Consider the following 17,824-nt stretch of genomic DNA (forward strand, 5'->3'; position numbering starts at 1 on the left):
TTGCCCCAAATAAACGGCTGCCCCGATTAACTGGTGACCCAAATAACCGGAATCCACTGTATATCATTAAAAAAATACTCCACAAGGAGGATTCTAAGTTGGATGAATAATGAAGTTGCCAGATTACTTGAGCAGAAAAAGATGGTATGGAAAAGTTACAGTGCAATAAAAAATACTGAAGTCTATAATAGCTACAAATTGATCTGTAATAGTGCACCAGAAAAGGTTAGGCTGGCAAAGGCAGATTATGAGAAATCTTATGGCAAAGAGAGCAAGGGAAGGGGATAAGGAATTCTTCACATATATAAATGCAAAGAGAAGGACAAACCAGATCAAACCATTATGTAATGGAGGTGGGATAGTATTAGATACCCCAGCTGAAGTTGCAGATGAACTCAACAGTTATTTTGAATCGATATTTAAAGAAGAAAAAACCCTTTACATCAATGAGAAATTATGGGAGTGAAGTTTAAAAAAAATGTAATTAATGATGCTAAAATTTCACATTTTTTTAATGAAAAAACTTTCGAGCCTAGAGGTCAATAAGGCTCCTGTGGTTGATGGTATATACCCTCAAATCATAAGGGAGGTGGCAATTGAGTGCATTGAAACCATTGAGGCTAATTATCAGAGCATCGCTGGACTCATGCTGACCGGGCTAGCCGGGTGGGTAAAGTGGGTAAAGATCCAAGCCCGAGGCAGGATTCGAACCCACGACCCAAAAGGTCACGGGTTCGAATCCTGCCTTGGGCTTGGATCAAAGTACTGCAAAAACCTTGGGAGGTGCATTATGGCCACAGAAGCCGATGCGTCAACAACTACCAAAAAAAAAAAAAAAAAAAATTGCTGGACTCGGGAGTGATACCGTTCGATGTAAAAGTGCCAATGTGTTTCCAACACTTAAGGGCGGTTCTAAGAGAAAAGTGGGAAATTACCGGCCGGTTAGCATTAGCATTAGTAGAGGCATTTGATGCAAGAAAGCAAGCTTATGCAGCATCAGCCAAAAAAAAAAAAACCACTTCCACTTCACCCCTCTGTTTGTTCAAAATACCTGTCCAGCTGAGCCTTAAACTTATTTAGGCTATCAACCTCCACCACAAGGGATGGAAGTCTGTTCCACCAACCAACCACCTGCTGGCTAAAGGCAAATTTCCGCACATCTATCCTACATCTGTCTTTCCTCAATTTGAATTTATGCCCTCTCAGGTGATTTTTCTGAGCTAGAGGAAGAATCCCATCAGCATTCAGCATGCTTAAACCATTCAAGGCTTTATACACCTCTATCAGATCACCTCGCTGGTGCCTAGTCTCCAGACACTGTAATTTGCAAAACTTAAGCCTTTCTTCATAAGAGCACCCCTTTGTTCCATTCACTAATCTTGTTGCCCTTCTCTGTACTCGTTCCAGCAGCTCTACATCCTTCTTGAAATGAGGCCTCCAGACCTGTATACAGTACTCTAGGTGTGGCCTGACCATCGCCTTATACAATGGAATAATCACCCCCTTTTCCCTGCTGGAAAAATTCCTGTATATCATTGACAATACTCCATGAGCTACTCTTGCAGCCCGTCTGCACTGCTCAGAGAACTTCATATCTGCCTGCACAACCACCCCCAAGTCCCTTTCATTCTCTACCACTGTCAGTGTTGTACCACAGAGTTGATACGTTGCTCTGGGGTTGCTGTTTCCCATGTGTAGTACTTTACATTTGTCAATGTTAAACTTCATTTGCCACCTCTCAGCCCATCTGCTCAACCTTTCCAGATCCTGTTGCAGCAGCATAGTGTCAGTAGTGTCCTTGACAACCCTGCCAACCTTTGTATCGTCTGCAAACTTGGATATTAAGCCCGATATACCATCATCAATATCATTTATAAATACAGAAAACAATAATGGACCCAACACTGAGCCTTGAGGGACTCCACTAATAACATAAGTCCACGATGAGCAGTGTCCATTGATTACCACTCTCTGTCTTCTCCCCCTCAACCACCCCTTTATCCATAGCAGCAATTTGCCTCCAATGTCACACTGCTCCAATTTGTGTAGCAGTCTTCCATGTGCAACAGTATCAAAAGCCTTTCTAAGATCCAAGTATATAATATCAAAGTTATTCCCTGCATCCAGTTCTTTTGTGACTGCATCATAGTATCCAATCAAGTTGGTCAGGCAAGATTTCCCCTTAACAAAACCATGCTGTGTCTGAGCTATAACTGAAGTCTTGTCTAAATGATCCTGCAGTGCTTCTTTAACCAGTGCCTCCATTAATTTTCCTGGAACAGAAGTTAAGCTCACAGGTCTATAATTACTTGTGTCAGCCTTTGTGAATTGGGGTCACATTTGCACATTTCCAGTCTATGGGTACCTCCCCTGAGTCCAAGGAAGCTCTCATAATTATGGCTAAGGGTTTGCTTACTTCCTTTGCTGCCTCCTTTAATATAACTGGATAGATCCCATCCACCCCGGGTGCCTTTCTTGTGTTTATCTTCAACAGTTTCTCCTCCACTTTACTCCCAGTTATTTCAAGATTCTGTAGCTTACTGCTAGAGTTGAATACACCTCTGGCATTCCCCTCGCTGAATAACTCCTCATGTGTGAATGTCGATGCAAAATATTCATTTAGTTTGTTAGCTACCTGAGCAGGATCATCAACACTTGACCCATCAATATCAAGTGGACCAATCTGATTCATCCCCTTCCTTCTAGAGTTTACATAAGTAAAGAACTCTTTGCTGTTTTTCTTTGCATCCCTTGCCAAGGATTTCTCGTAATCTGCCTTCGCCTGCCTAACCTCCTTTGTAACTTGGTTGCATATCAACTTGTATCTATCATACGCTTCTGTGTCATGTGTTAATTTGTATGTATCCCATGCATTTTTCTTCTCTGCCATATGCCTCATTAGTTCATCTGACATCCATTTTGGCCTAAACCTTGAACAATATTTCTTAGTTGGTATGTAAAGCCTAGTAGCTTCCAAGATAAGTTCTTTGAATGCTTCCCATTTTGAATTTGCTGTTGGTAACATCATCAGTTGGTCCCACTGTATAGAATTTAAATACTGTCTCAGTCCATCGTAGTCGCCTTTACGGAAGCAATAACCCTTCCCTTTACCCCTAATGGTAGTTACCTCTTTGAGTAAATCCCACTTCAGCACACTGTGATCACTGCCACCTAGTGGTTCATTTATCTGCAGATTCTTAATGCATGAAGAATCACTGCTGATAATCAAATCAAGAGTATTACTCCCTCTAGTTGCCTCCCGAACATGCTGATGTAGAAAACAATCATCCAATAAATCCACAAAAGCCCTGCTAGTGTGTGAGTAACCAGCCCCCAAAATCCAGTCAATATCTGGGAAATTAAAATCTCCCATTATAAGACACTCTGATTTACTGGCCCACTCTATTTCCCTGTACAGTTCCTTATTATACTCATCAGAGTCATTAGGCCTATAGCACACTCCTACTCTCAATTTTGATCTCCCAATGTTTATGTCACACCAAACTGACTCCACACTGCACTGTCCAGCGATGTCGACTGGCTTCACTTCCTTGGTTTTTATGTGTTTCTTAACTAATAGCATAACACCTCCCCCCTTCCTATCCTGTCTATCCTTTCTGTAGACGTTGTACTCCCCAAATTGCAGTTCCGCATCCCTTATATCTGTGTGACACCACGTCTCTGATATCCCAACAATATCTGCCTTCGATGTTTTGAGCAATACCTCAAATTCATCAAATTTATTTACTAAACTCCTAGCATTGGTGTACACGCAAGTATACCTGCACCTGTTTCTATTCTTAGCTACCCTAACACAACCCATGTGTTTACTTGTGCCGCAATGGCTCCCAGCAGTCTCTGAAATACCATGCATCTTGTTTTTCAGGCTTCTGCTCATTCTAATAGAAGCAGTGCAAGAATCTCTTTCACCTCTGCCAGTGGCTACTGTCAATCTATTGGTCTTTGTCTCCCCCCAAGCTAGCAGTTTTCCGACCCACCTAACACTGCCTCGATAGCATCAGCAAATATTCTTGCACCCTTTCTATTTAAGTGTATCCCATCCCTGTAGAAGCAATCTCTCCTGTTAACAAGTACAGTCCAGGCTGAAAAAAATTCTACCCCTTGAGCCTTGCACAATCTTTCCAGGGTCGAATTGATCGACAAGGCTCTCATCATATACTCCCTCCTATCGTGTCTGGGCAGAATTGCAGACACTTTCAAATTCAACCCTAATTCTCGGCTTTTGTTCAACAGTGACCTGTACTTGTTAAGTAATTCTGCCAGTCTCCTACTCTTAATATTATTAGTGCCAACGTGTACAACTATATCAGTTAGTCTAACTTCAGTAGTAGGGAAAATCATGGAGACAATGATCAAGGGTGGAATTCAGGATCATTTAAACAGAGATGGAATTCTGAAGAATACTCAGCATGGTTTTGTAAAGAGAAAATCATGTTTAACTAATCTAGTTAGCTATTTTGACAGGGTCAGTCAAGAGCTGGACTTAGGGAATAATTTTGGCATTTTAATTTGGATTTCAGCAAAGCATTCGATTCAGTCCCACATGGGCAGCTACTTTATAAGCTGGAACAGGTTGTAATCACAGGGAAATCCTTAGATGGATAGCTGAATGGCTTTAGTGCACGAGGCAGAGGGTTGTGATAAATGGTTATTCCTCAGATTGGGTTGATGTAAGGATCAGGGATGTTCTAATACTGTTCCTCAAGGATCAGTATTAGGACCATTGTTGTTTTTGATTTTCATAAATTACATCGATATAGAGTGCATGATGTCTAAATTTGCAGATGATGTAGAGATTGGCAGAGTAGTTAATGATTGCCACCAAGAAGAGCTTCTTCAGAATGACGTAGACAGACTTCAGAGATGGTCAGAAAAATGGCAGCTATGCTTTAATCTAGCAAAATGTAAGATATTGCACCTGGGGAACAGAAACCCCAAAATATCTTATACACTTGGTGGAGTTGAACTAAAGTCGGTAATGGAGGAAAGGGACTTGGGTATTACAATAGGGTCAGACAAAGTTCTCCGAGCATTGTAGACTGGTTGCAAGGAAGGCCCATGGTGTCCTATCAATGATTTATCAAACATTTGCCAGTAGAGATAAGGACTTCATAATCCCATTATATAAGGCTATTGTTAGACTACACTTGGAATACTGTGTTCAAGTATGGAGACCGCACCTAAAGAAAGACAATGTTCTTCTTGAAAGGGTCCAAAGACAGGTAACTCACCTGGGTGAGATTGGCAAAAGGGCACCCACATGACAAAAGACTTTGAATATGTAGGTTGCAGAGCTTGGAAATTAAGCACCTTAGAGAAGATTTGATTGAGGTGTTTAAAGCTCTGAGAGGCATAAGCAAAATTAATGAGGATGAAATTTTCATGGTTATAAACGATTCAAGAACAAAGGGAAATAATTTCAAGTTACGGGGGGATTGTATGTTTAGACTGGATTGCAGGAAGTTTTATTTTATCCAGTAAGTTATAAATTACTGGAATAAGTTACCAATATGGATGGTAGAGACTGGAAATTCAAAGGTCAGATGGAAAATTACCTAAGGGAGGAGGGAAAAGCATAGGTTTTCTATTTCCTTTTCTCTTATTAATTATTATTATTTTTTTAAATTTTCTTCTTATTATTATTTTATTTTATTTATTTTTTGTTATTTTATTTTATTATTATGTTTTGTTTTTTTTATGGCTGGTGCAGCATAAGCCATAGGCTTCCTTCCACCATGTGGCCATTGCTAATACTAATACCAATACTATATCCAAACCTGTGGTATGAAGACACATATTGTATCAAGGTTGCACTTTACTTTAGATCTGCAGTTGAAAACTATACCACATTTTAAAACTGAACATAAAGCTGACAGAAATCATAAACAAAAGTAAACTTACCACAAAACTGTAAAAGATATATATTTCTAGGAAATACTGAGGAAGAAATGGTAGTAGTAAATGGTAAATTTGTAGATAAAAAAAATAACCTACAATAATAAGAAAGAAAACCTATATATGCTTAAGGTCAGACAGGTTAGGGTATTCCAAGTAAATGAAATGTGATCTTAAGAGAAGTGTATTATTACAGGTAGGTACAGGGTTAAAAAAAAAAAACTGCAAGAAATTTGGAGTAAAATTAAAAAAACTGGAATGATTTTCAAATATAAAAATCAATACATTATTAATTTAATTTTAAATTAAAGTCTAATAACCTTTCAGACATTTTTTTTATTCATATAAAAAGATAAAAACAAATACTGACTAGGAAAAAAAACAAAACACATACTTCTGCTTTTCCGTTAAGTGGGGGAAGTGGTGCTTTAATTCCTTTTTCCTGTCTCAAGTGTTCTAAATATTGCCGAACTTTTTTGGCATGATTCTTTCCTTCATAATGTGCATTTGCTTGAAGATTACCATTTAATTTTGTTTCACATAATTTACAATAAAGTGGTTGTATAAGTTCAGAAGGAACCTTCAGCTCTTCCACAGACTGTTCTGAAGAAAGAGAAAAGTTATCCTTTGTTTCTATATCTGTCTCAATTTCATTTGATATAGCATCTCCATTCTTTGTCTGTAAAGGTGGAATTGTAGATGATTTAGCTGCATTTATGCTTTTCTGTTTTTTAGCAGTATTACGGGTGACACCTCTAGATGGCACCTTATAAGGTGAAAAAAATGCCCTAGTAGTTCCTCTAACTCTCATTACTGAATCTCTAAGAGGAGTAGAAACAGGTGGAGGTGGTGGAGGTGGTATAAAAGTGATGGTAGATGGTGGGCCATACGAACGAATTGGTGGAAGTCTAGGTCTACGAAATTCTGGCAGTGGAGGTGGAGGAAAAGGTGACACTGCTCTGTATAGTGGAGGATATGCATAAGGTGGATTGCCTCCTAATGCATGAGAACGAGGATAACCTAAAAAAAATAATAATAAAATAAATAAATAAAAGAACCATATGAAAAATAATGTGAAATGGCGACAAGCACTGTCACACTATACCAAATTTCTTGTTACACATAATATAAAAAAATTACATGACAACAGAATAGATCTAACACTGATGTTGTTGTCAAATCAAGAGAACTTATCAATTTAGTAATCATACACATGGCTTTACACAAGCAGTGAAGTTTCAAATTCTGAGGCAAATACAGCAGTGTGCAAAAATATGGAACACACACTTTATGAATAACGAAACTGAGTCCATTTCACCATACTACTATACCTCTGTGTTCATAAGTATAGCAGTATGGTGAAATAGTAATAATTATATAGTGAGTATACAGATTATGGACTAGTACCACTGTGGTAGCAATATGAACACTACCACCATAATGGAATCTACTGTATAAGAAAATACAAAGCTAAATTTATTGAGTACGTGTAAGTAAAATAATATTTAAAATCATATATGAAATGCAAAAATTACCAGTGCATTTTAAAGGGTCAATCACCTAAATTGAAAGTAAAAAGAAAACAGTATGGAGTTTCTCCATTTCTTAATAATCAATATGCTGTATGGCTACATAAAAAAAAAAAAAAAAAAAAAACAAATTGAGTCTAAATATTAAGGAATATGTACAAATTTGTTCTATAAATTTTGTTAATTATCACCCACTGATTCACACTGTGCTTTGCTTTTGAGACACAGCACAATTCTGTTTTAATAGCATTCTTTGATACTTTTTCCTGAAAGATTACACCTTAATCGAGTGGCTGAGATGTCACATGTGATCGAAACTAAACAATGATTGTAAGTAGGCCATTCACTTGGCAATGGATGTGTAGTTATCTACAAACAGTAAAATTTTTCTATTCTCCTTACTCATCTTGCAATCTAAGTCTGAACCATTCTTCACCAGGTCTTCTGGGCTACGCTGATGATAACAGAAGCTTCTCTGGGCCAGACATGTTTACCAATATGAGATTGGTGATCCATTGTTTTGCTTCCCTCCACCACTACTTTCTCACCTTTAATTGTGTTTTATTTGGTAACAACTTAAAAAAAAAAAAAAAAAAGAGTCCAGTTTTGTGAGCATTGAAGACATCGACACTGGGGATATGTAAACAACTGAAGGACACAGCAAGGGAAGTAAGCAAACCCTTAGCCATAACTATGAGAGCATCCTTAGATTCAGGGGAGGACCCCATGGACTGGAGATGTGCAAATGTATTGCACTTCACAAAGGTTGTGAAGTGCAATACATTTCTGTTCAAAGGTTGATACAAATAATTATAGACCTGTTAGTTTAACTACTATTCCAGGGAAAATAATGGGGTCACTGTTTCAAGAAGCGTTGCAGGATCATCTAGACAAGACTGCAGTAATAGTTCAGAAAGGGAAAGGGTTTGTTAAGGAGAGGTCTTGTCTGACCAATTTGATTGAATACCATGATGTGATCACAAAGGAACTGGATGCAAAAAATAATTTCGACATCATATACTTGGATTTCAGGAAAGCTTTTGATACTATTGCACATAGAAGACTGCTGTACAAATTGGAGCGGTATGGCATTAAAGGCAAGTTGCTACAATGTATAAAGGGATGGTTGAGTGGGAGAAGCAGAGAGAGGTAATAAATAGAAATTGCTCTACGTGGACTAATGTTATTAGTGGAATCCCCCAGGTTGATGCTTGGACCATTGTTGTTTTGTGTATTTATCAATGATATCGAGGAAGGTATATCCGGCTTAATTAGCATTAGCATAGTGGAGGCATATGATGCAAGAAAGCAAGCTTATGCAGCATCAGCCAAAAAAAAAAAAAAAACTGCCATTTCACCCCTCCAATCATTCCAAATGCCTGTCCAACTCAGACTTAAATTTATTTAGGCTATCAACTTCCACAACAAAAGATGGAAGTCTGTTCCACCAATCAACTACTCGATGCCTAAAGGCAAATTTCTGCACATCTATTCTACAGCTGTCTTTCCTCAATTTGAAACCGTGACCCCTCAGGTTCTTAATCTGAGCAAAAGGAAGAATACCATCAGCATTCAGCTTGCTCAACCCATTCAAGGCCTTATACACCTCAATCAGATAATCTCGCAGGTGCCTACTCTCCAGGCACTGCAATTTGCAGAACTTAAGTCTTTTTTGGTAAGAACACCCCCTTCATTCCTCTCACCAATCTTTTTGCCCTTCTTTGTACTCATTCTAGCAACTCTACATCCTTCCTAAAATGAGGCCTCCAGATGTGTTTGTCATTTGGTTTTTAGGAGCATTAGCAACTAAGGCCATATTGCTCCGGGGATAATGCGGTGGTCATTCCCTGACCTTTCCGCATCCTCTGTATTTGGTGGTCACGTGCCCGAAACCCGGTCTAATCAAGAAGCGTGTGCTATGCACTGCTGCTCCTGCCCACCTGGCTACAGAGGCGCCACCCCTCCAGATCTGTACACATAAGTCTAGGTATGACCCCGACCACTGCCTAATATAACGGGATAATCACCTCCCTGTCCCTGCTAGCAAAATTCCTATATATTATTGACAAGACTCCATGACCTGCCCTGGCAGCCCATCTGCACTGCTCAGCGAACTTCATATTTGACTGCACAATTACTCCCAGGTCTTTTTCACTTTCCACTTCCCTGAGTGTAGTACCACACAGCTGGTATGTTTCTCTTTGGTTATTGCTACCCCCATATGCATACTTTGCATTTGTCAATGTTAAACTTCAGTTGCCACTTCTCAGCTCATTTGCCCAACTTGTCTAGATCCAGTTGGAGTAGCATACTGTCTTTACTGTCATTAACAACCTTGCCAACTTTTGTATCATAAGCTTGGACATTAAATCTGATACACCTTCATAAATATCACTGATAAATATACAAAACAACAATGGGCTCAACACCGAACCCTGGGAACTCTACTAATAACATTTGTCCCCGAAGAGCAGTGTCCATTGATTACCACTCTCTGTCGTCGCCCACTCAATCATTCCTTTATCCATTGCAGAAACTTACCCTTATTGCCATACCTCTCCAATTTGTACAGCAGTCTTCCATATGCAACAGTATCAAAATCTTTCCTGAAATCCAAGTACAGCAAACTCTCGATTTACCGGGACATTTCAAAACTCGAAATTAAAAAAAAGGAGAAAAAAATCAACCCGAAATCTTATACAAAATTCAAGTAATAAATATAAAGGTATAAACAGATGTTTTACAAGTCGTAAATAAGCAAGAAGCAGCAGCATTATAAGCCGTCATTGGGAGATTAGTGTACCTATTATCTTGCAACCCTCGCTGTCTTCACACGCACCAGCTGGAAAAAAAAAAGAGAGACCAAATGTTCAGTTTATTTTAGTGCATCGCGTCAATATTGTTGTGTTCCGTCGCACGGCAAAAGAGCAAATTTTGTTTCTTTATTTATGTCAGGGATGTTGGAATTTTTTTTTTGTTTAGAAATCGCGAAAATGATGGGCAAACACAAGAGCTGTGCTTTCAATTGAACAAAAACTTTAAATTATTCAAGTTTGAAAATGGGGCATACCTTAAATCTCTAAAGAACCATACAAGTCATTGTAAAAAATAAAGGGAAGCATCATATTGGACACACAAGTAGTGCGTGGTAAGTTTTTTCGTTTTATATCTATTGCCATACTTTTTACATAAGTTGCTGAACAGTTTTTGATACAGTAAGTCGCTGACTTGCGTAGGTTCGGACTTACGTGTCGTCATTTATATATTTTTTTTTATATAACTGAAGATTTCAGTAAAGGAGAGACACATTTATATATAATAATGTAAAAACCCACAGAATTCCAGTTATTGGTATTATCGCAAAAGCAATAAGATCGAGTTTACTACCCGTTTATAATGAATTGCACTAACAGAAAAGCCCAATAACCCAGAAAGTGCAAATTGTTTTTATTGTTTTATGGCAGTGACCTCTGGAAATGTGCTTTAGTAAAATGTGAGTTTGCATGGGGTGATAATAGTGAGTTTTCACCTTAACCCTGTGAAGTTCTTTCCAGAAAATTTAATTTTGACCGTTATCATGGTGCCGACTAAGAGAATACGTGACAGCGGTACTAGTAAATCTATCAAGAAAAGGAAAGCGATTGAGTTGGATCAGAAAATTAAAATAATAAGGATTTACTGGGACATTTCAAGACTCCAACGCTCTCGATTTTATTGCTCTTCCATATGTTTTTGAGTTTATTCATGTTTGTCCATCCGATGTTCAGCCTGTGATTAATTTGGTCAATATTACTTAAGTTTCCGGTTATTAGAGAGCCCAGGTATAAAAATTTTTGTACTTGTTCTATTTGTTGATTTTGGATGTATATTTTTATGTTTTCTATGTTTTTTCCGATATAGAAAATTTGCATTACTTTGTTTTATCTATATTAATTCCATAATTGTTGCTTGCTTTATCGATGTCTGTTAATATTTCTTTTAGTTGTTCTTTGGTTTCTGTTAAAATCAATATCAGTATGAAAATGGCCAAACATCAACAAGTATCGTGCAGAATTCAGATTTGTCAGTGGCAACGGTGAACACAACAAAAGAGAAAGACAGAATATGAGAAGTTATGTTATTTGGTTTTTAGGAGCATTAGCAACTAAGGCCATATTGCTCCGGGGATATGTGGTGGTCATTCCCTGACCTTTCTGCATCCTCCGTATTTGGTGGTCATGGGCTCGAACCCCGGTCTAATCAAGAAGCGTGTACCACGCACTGCTGCTCCTGCCCACCTGGCTACGGAGGCACCAATATGAGAAGTTGTTGTTGTTTGGTTTTTAGGAGTATTAGCAACTAAGGCCATATTGCTCCGGGGATATGCGGTGGTCATTCCCTGACCATTCCGCATCCTCCGTATTTGGTGGTCATGGTCTCGAACCCCAGCCTAATCAAGAAGCGTGTGCTACGCACTGCTGTTCCTGCCCACCTGGCTACGGAGGCACCAATATGAGAAGTGGTGAAGCTATCAGCACCAATGAAGTCAATTATAATAACCAAGGCTACGAAATACGTATCAGTTTTTACAGTACAATAACATGCATTTTTTCTTCCTTTTCTGTTTTCTTTTCTTATGGCTACTTCACCACTGTCCCCAGATAGTTTTTCATCATCATCGTTCTACTCTTCCATTTGGCACAGGTTGAGTCCCTATTTAGATATCGTCCTCCATTGTCAATCTCTTGAATCTTGCACCATTTGTTGATAACTCTGAAAGTCTGTGTTTTCCTTTAGGCATTGGAGTCATTCTCTTTAGGGTGGTCTTCCTGGTGGTCTCTTATCTCCAATTCTTTCTGTCAGTACTACATTAGGCAGCCTGTGCTGTTTCATCTGGTTCACATGTCCAAACCATGAAGTTGTTTTTTGTAGATTTCCTGGTGGTCTCTTATCTCCAATTCTTTCTGTCAGTACTACATTAAGCAGCCTGTGTTGTTTCATCTGGTTCACATGTCCAAACCATGAAGTTGTTTTTTGTAGATCTGCTCTATTATTCTGCATTCAAAATTTAGATCTCTCTCCTTACTTGTTCATTAGTTTTATGTTCTCTCCAATTTGTTTTATTGATTTTCCTTAGACATCTCATTTTAAATGCCATTATTTATTCTCCAATTCTCTGATCCATAAGTTGCTGTGGATATGATGACAGTTTCATATAGTTTAATTTTTAGACTATTTGAGATTTTATTGCTCTTCCATATGTTTTTGAGTTTGTTCATGTTTGTCCATCCGATGTTCAGTCTGTGATTAATTTGGTCAATATTACTTAGGTTTCCGGCTATTAGAGGGGCCAGGTATACAAATTTTTGTACTTGTTCTATTTGTTGATTTTGGATGTATATGTTTTTTCCAATTTGCATTACTTTGGTTTTATTTATATTAATATTAATTCCATAATTGTTGCTTGCTTTATCGATGTTTGTTAATATTTCTTTTAGTTGTTCTTTGATTTCTGTTAAAATCACAATATCATCTGCATATTTTATGTGGTTTATATTTTTTCCATTTATTATTGTGCCTCCTTTTTCTTCAATTGATTTCATTAGTTCTTCTCGGTAGATATTAAATAGATATGGAGATAAAGGGCATCCCTGCATGACTCCTTTCTCTATTTCAAATTTCTCTGTTTTAAGGTTGTTGAATTTTACTATTACGCTTGTATTTCTGTAGAAATTGTTTACAAAAATGAGTATTTCTTGATCAAGTGGGATTTTTTGTAGTTGCTTCATTAAATTTTCTGTTTACAGAATCAAATGCCTGCTTGAAATCGATGAAGCACAGATAAAGAGATTTCTTCTTATTCCAATATTTTTCTGCATTGATATTTAGTGTGAATATTTGGTCTATTGTTGATCTGTCTTTTTTAAATCCTGCTTGTTCTTCCCCTATTGTTTCTTCATATGTTTTAAGTATCCTATTTTGTAAGATCCTTATAAATATTTTATATACAGTATATGGTTTAAAAGGGTTATGGATCTATAATTCTGACAATTTTCTTTATCTCCTTTTTTGTGTATAGGTACTATTATTCCACTTTTCCAGTCTTCTGGTATATCACCTGTAAATAAAATTAGATTAAACATTTGTGTGAGGTGTTTTAATATTGCATTGCCTCCGAATTTCCATAGTTTTGCTTGGATACCATCATTTCTGGGTGCCTTGTCATTCTTCATTTGGCTAATTGCTTTCTGAACTTCTTTTGTTATCTAGGGTGCTTTATCTCTTCTATTATCTAAGGCAAGAGCATTTTTTCCTTCCCCTTTGAACAGGGTTTGGTAATATTCTTTCCATATTTTTTTAATTTCTTGCGTGTTTCCTGTTTTTATATTGTTTTTATTTTTCATTGTCAGTGTTTTCAGGATGTATGTTTCAGAGAGTTCCTTTATAATCCAGTAAGTTGTTTTAGAGTTGTGACGTTTATTTGCCTCTTCACACTGCTTTGCTTTGTCTTCCAACCATTTCCTCTTAGCAGCTTTACATCGGATGTCTATTTTGTTTTTTAGGGTTTTATATTTTTCCCTTTTTCCTTGACTATTTTCTTTGTTTAGGTTTTTCATTTGTCTTTTTTCCGTCCATATATCTAAAATTTCTGTCGTAATCCAAGGAATGTTTGATTTTTGTTTTGTTCCCAAGGTTTCTAAGGCCGCATCTTTAGTCATTTGTTTAGTTTTCTCCCATAAATTTTCTACAGATAATGAATAGTTTATATCTCTTAATTTTTCTTGTAGTGTTTTCCCATAAATTTCCTTTATTTTGTCTTCTTCAAATCATGATATATTTATTGTTGCTCAATTCTTCTTTGGCTTCGTATTTTTAAATTTCCATTTAATTGTTGCTGATAGCAGGTCATGGTCGGTGTCAAAATCTGTACTTCTAGGAGTTTTAATTTGAATGGATGATTTCCAGTTGTTATTTATTAAAATGTAGTCGATACAGTTTTTTGTATTTCCATCTGGTGATGCCCATGTATATTTACTTACGTTGAGATCTGTGGTAGAACAGCGTGTTGGTGATGAATAGTTTATTTTCTTTGCAGAAGTTCAAGAGTTCTTCTCGCTCATTTCTATTTCCTAATACGTCGCTGAAGTCTGTCTAAAAGCCTCCAACTTTTGCGTTAAAGTCTCCCATTATTATTAAAATATCTTTTTTGTTTGTGTTATCTATGGTTTCTTGTAGGTCTAAATAGAAGGCAGCTGTCTCTGTATCATTATGTGAGGAGTCTGGGGTGTATACCTGGATTATTTTTATGAAGATTCCTTTTTCTTTATCTTTTATTCTTAAACTTATCATTCTTGAGCTGTGTGGGTAAATTTCTATTATTGAATTTAATAGATATTTCTTTACTATGAAAGTGATTCCTCTATGCATGTTGTCTTTTCTCCCTGAGTAAAATATTCTTCCTTCTATCATATCCAGTGTTCCTTCTTCTGTCCAATGTGTCTCTGATATTCCTAGGATATCCCATTTGATCTTTTTCAATTCTTCTTCTACCAATTTTATTTTTCAGGGCTTGTAAAGTGATCTTACATTTAGCATTGAAAGATACATTTCAGTTTTGGCTGACCATGTAACTTTCTTCACAGCTGTTCTCTATGGTATAAGAACAGCCGCGTCGGTTTACCCTGGATGCTGTAACATGACTGTTTATCTAATAATGACTGAGATCCATAGGGTTTAAGGCAGATAATGCAGCCGGCTTGCCATTCCTCTGCTGCATAGTCCACAATTTAGATGGGACCAGTATCTTGGAAGAGGAACAGACTTCCACTGTTGCTGAAGATAGATCCTCCATCTTCACCTGTAACCCAGGCAGGGGCCAATCCCAGGTACTGTCAGCCGGAGCCAGCAGAGCCCGGGTTTTTTTTACATGAGATATTCTCTTCCCCCTCCTCCTTTCTCATCTGTCAATTATCGTCCAAACAAGAATTCTCAATGTAAAGATTCATTTTAGTATCTGACGAAAAACCATACTTTGTTCTGAAGCTACTGATGTTCTTTTAACACATTACTTCCCATGACATGAACACTCAATTTGATTATCAATATGTATCGTTATTTTCAGTGAGTGATTCAATGACTCAAGTCTGACAGCCATTCTAAAGAATTGTTTTTCACCCAAACACATAAAGTTTTTAATTGAACTAATTAAAAATATATAAATATTTTTCTTCATTCTTCTGAGGATATTATGTGGTATTTGTAATTTTGGCATATCAAGGATATAGTAGCAATATTTTATTAGTCATTCCCGAGTTAAAACTTGACGCGTAATAAGTCCTGGAATGTATCTCTTAAGTATGTTGGGAACTTACCATATTTTCTGGATTAACTGGGAAATCGATTATTTGGGAATTTTTTTTTACCATCTATCCCGGAAAATCGAGTGTACTGTATATGATATCAAAATTATTTTTGGTATTCAGTTCCTTTGTGACCACATCATAGTATCCAATCAAATTGGTCAGACAAGACCTCTCTTTAACAAACCCATGCTGGGTCTCAACTGTTACTGCAGTCTTGTCTAGATGATCCTGTAATGCTTCTTTAACCAGTGAATCCATTATTTTACCCGGAATACAGGTTAAACTAAAAAGTCTATAGTTACTTGTTGTTGTTGTTGTTTGGTTTTTAGGAGCATTAGCAACTAAGACCATATTGCTCCGGGGATATGCAGTGGTCATTCCTTGGCCTTTCCGCATCCTCCATATTTGGTGGTCACGGGCTCAAACTCCGGTCTAATCAAGAAGCGTGTGATACGCACTGCCACTCCTGCCCACCTGGCTACGGAGGCGCCCTATAGTTACTTGTGTCACCTTTTGAACCTCCTTTGTGAATTGGGGATACAGTCCATGGGGACCTCCCCTTGACTCTAAGGATGCTCTCATAATTATGGCTAAGCGTTTGCTTACTTCCCTTGCTGCCTCCTTCATTATAACTGGATAGATTCCTTCTACCCCAGTGCCTTTTTTATGTTTAATTTCTCTTCCACTTTGCTCTCAGTTATTACAAAATCACTTAACTCCCTGTTAGAGTTTGATAAACGTCTGGCACTCCCCTCATTGAATAACTCCTCATGTGTGAATGTAGATGCAAAATACTCATTCAGTTTATCAGCTGCCTGAGCATGATCATCAACAGTCAACCCAACTATGTTAAGTAGTCCAATGTGATTCATCTCTTTCCTACTATCCAAGTGTCCAAGTGTGCAGATGATACAAAGATTGGCAGGGTTGTTAATGACAGTAAAGATAGTATGCTTCAGCAACAGGATCTAGAAAAGTTAGGCAAATGGGCTAAGAAGTGGCAACTGAATTTTAACATTGACAAATGCAAAGTACTGCATATGGGTAGCAGTAACACAAGAGAAATGTACCAACTGTGTAGTACATTTCTGTAGCAGGCATTCTCCACTTCCCTGAGTCTACACTCAGGGAAGTGGAGAATGCCTGTACAGAATGAAAAAGACTTGGGGGTAATTGTGCAGTCAGATACGAAGTTCCTTGAGCCATGCAGATAGGCTGCCAGAGCAGGTCATGGAGCCTTGTCAATGATATATAGGAATTTTTCTAGCAGGGATAAGGAGGTGATTATCCCCTTGTATAAGGCAATGATCAGGCCACACCTTGAGTACTGAATACAGTAATACAGTCTGGAGGCCTCATTTTATGTAGCCTCCAGACTGTATGTAGCTTGATGTAGGAATGATGTAGATTGCTAGAATGAGTGCTAGAGTGCTACGAGTGCAGAAAAGGGCAACAAGATTGGTGAGTCGAACAGAGGGGATCTCTTATGAAGAAAGCCTTAAGTTCTACATATTGCAGCGTTTGGAGACTAAGCACCTGCAAGGTGATCTGATTGAGGTGTATAAGGCCTTGAATAGTTTAAGCAGACTCAGTGCTGATGGGATTCTTCAGCTTGCTCAGATTAAGAATCTGAGGGGGGTATATATTCAAAGTGAGGAAAGACAGTTGTAGAAAAGATGTGTAGAAGTTTCCCTTTAGCCAGCAGATAGATAGTTGATTGCTGTAGGAGACTTCCATTGTTGAGGAAGTTGAAACTTTAAATAAATTTAGTGCTGAACTAGACAAACATTTTTTTTTTGGCTGATACTGTATAAGCTTGCTTTCTTGCTTCATATAAACCTCAACTAATGATAATGCTAATTTTTTTTAACAATTCTCCTTTCATTCCTTTATACCTTCAACTTAATTTTCGCCACACACTTTTTTGATAAAAGTCCACAAGTTCTTCCAGAATAATCCATCGGAAGACTTGAAACCATCAATATTCACTTGAAAAACAAAAGATTCATTCTTTTGTTTTTAAATTAGCATATTAAA

The 17,824-nt window shown here is 37.6% G+C and overlaps 1 protein-coding gene across 9 annotated transcripts in view; it reads right to left on the reverse strand.

Annotated features, from left to right (window-relative positions):
- LOC150079208 (uncharacterized) overlaps positions 1-17,824 on the reverse strand; it is a 258,857-nt gene that overhangs the window by 113,348 nt on the left and 127,685 nt on the right. For all 9 annotated transcript variants that reach the window (XR_016547519.1, XR_016547521.1, XR_016547523.1 and 6 more), the window contains one exon: positions 6,311-6,936. Coding sequence is in view for 2 of the 9 variants with exons in the window: in XM_090382560.1 (XP_090238686.1) it covers positions 6,311-6,936 (626 nt within the window). In the remaining 7 variants the exon portion in view is untranslated. The remainder of the gene's footprint in view (positions 1-6,310; positions 6,937-17,824) is intronic.

This window comes from Mastigoproctus giganteus, chromosome 10 (assembly GCF_048544385.1).
Source record: "Mastigoproctus giganteus isolate SK-2022 chromosome 10, ASM4854438v1, whole genome shotgun sequence".
Lineage (NCBI taxonomy): Eukaryota > Metazoa > Arthropoda > Arachnida > Uropygi > Thelyphonidae > Mastigoproctus > Mastigoproctus giganteus.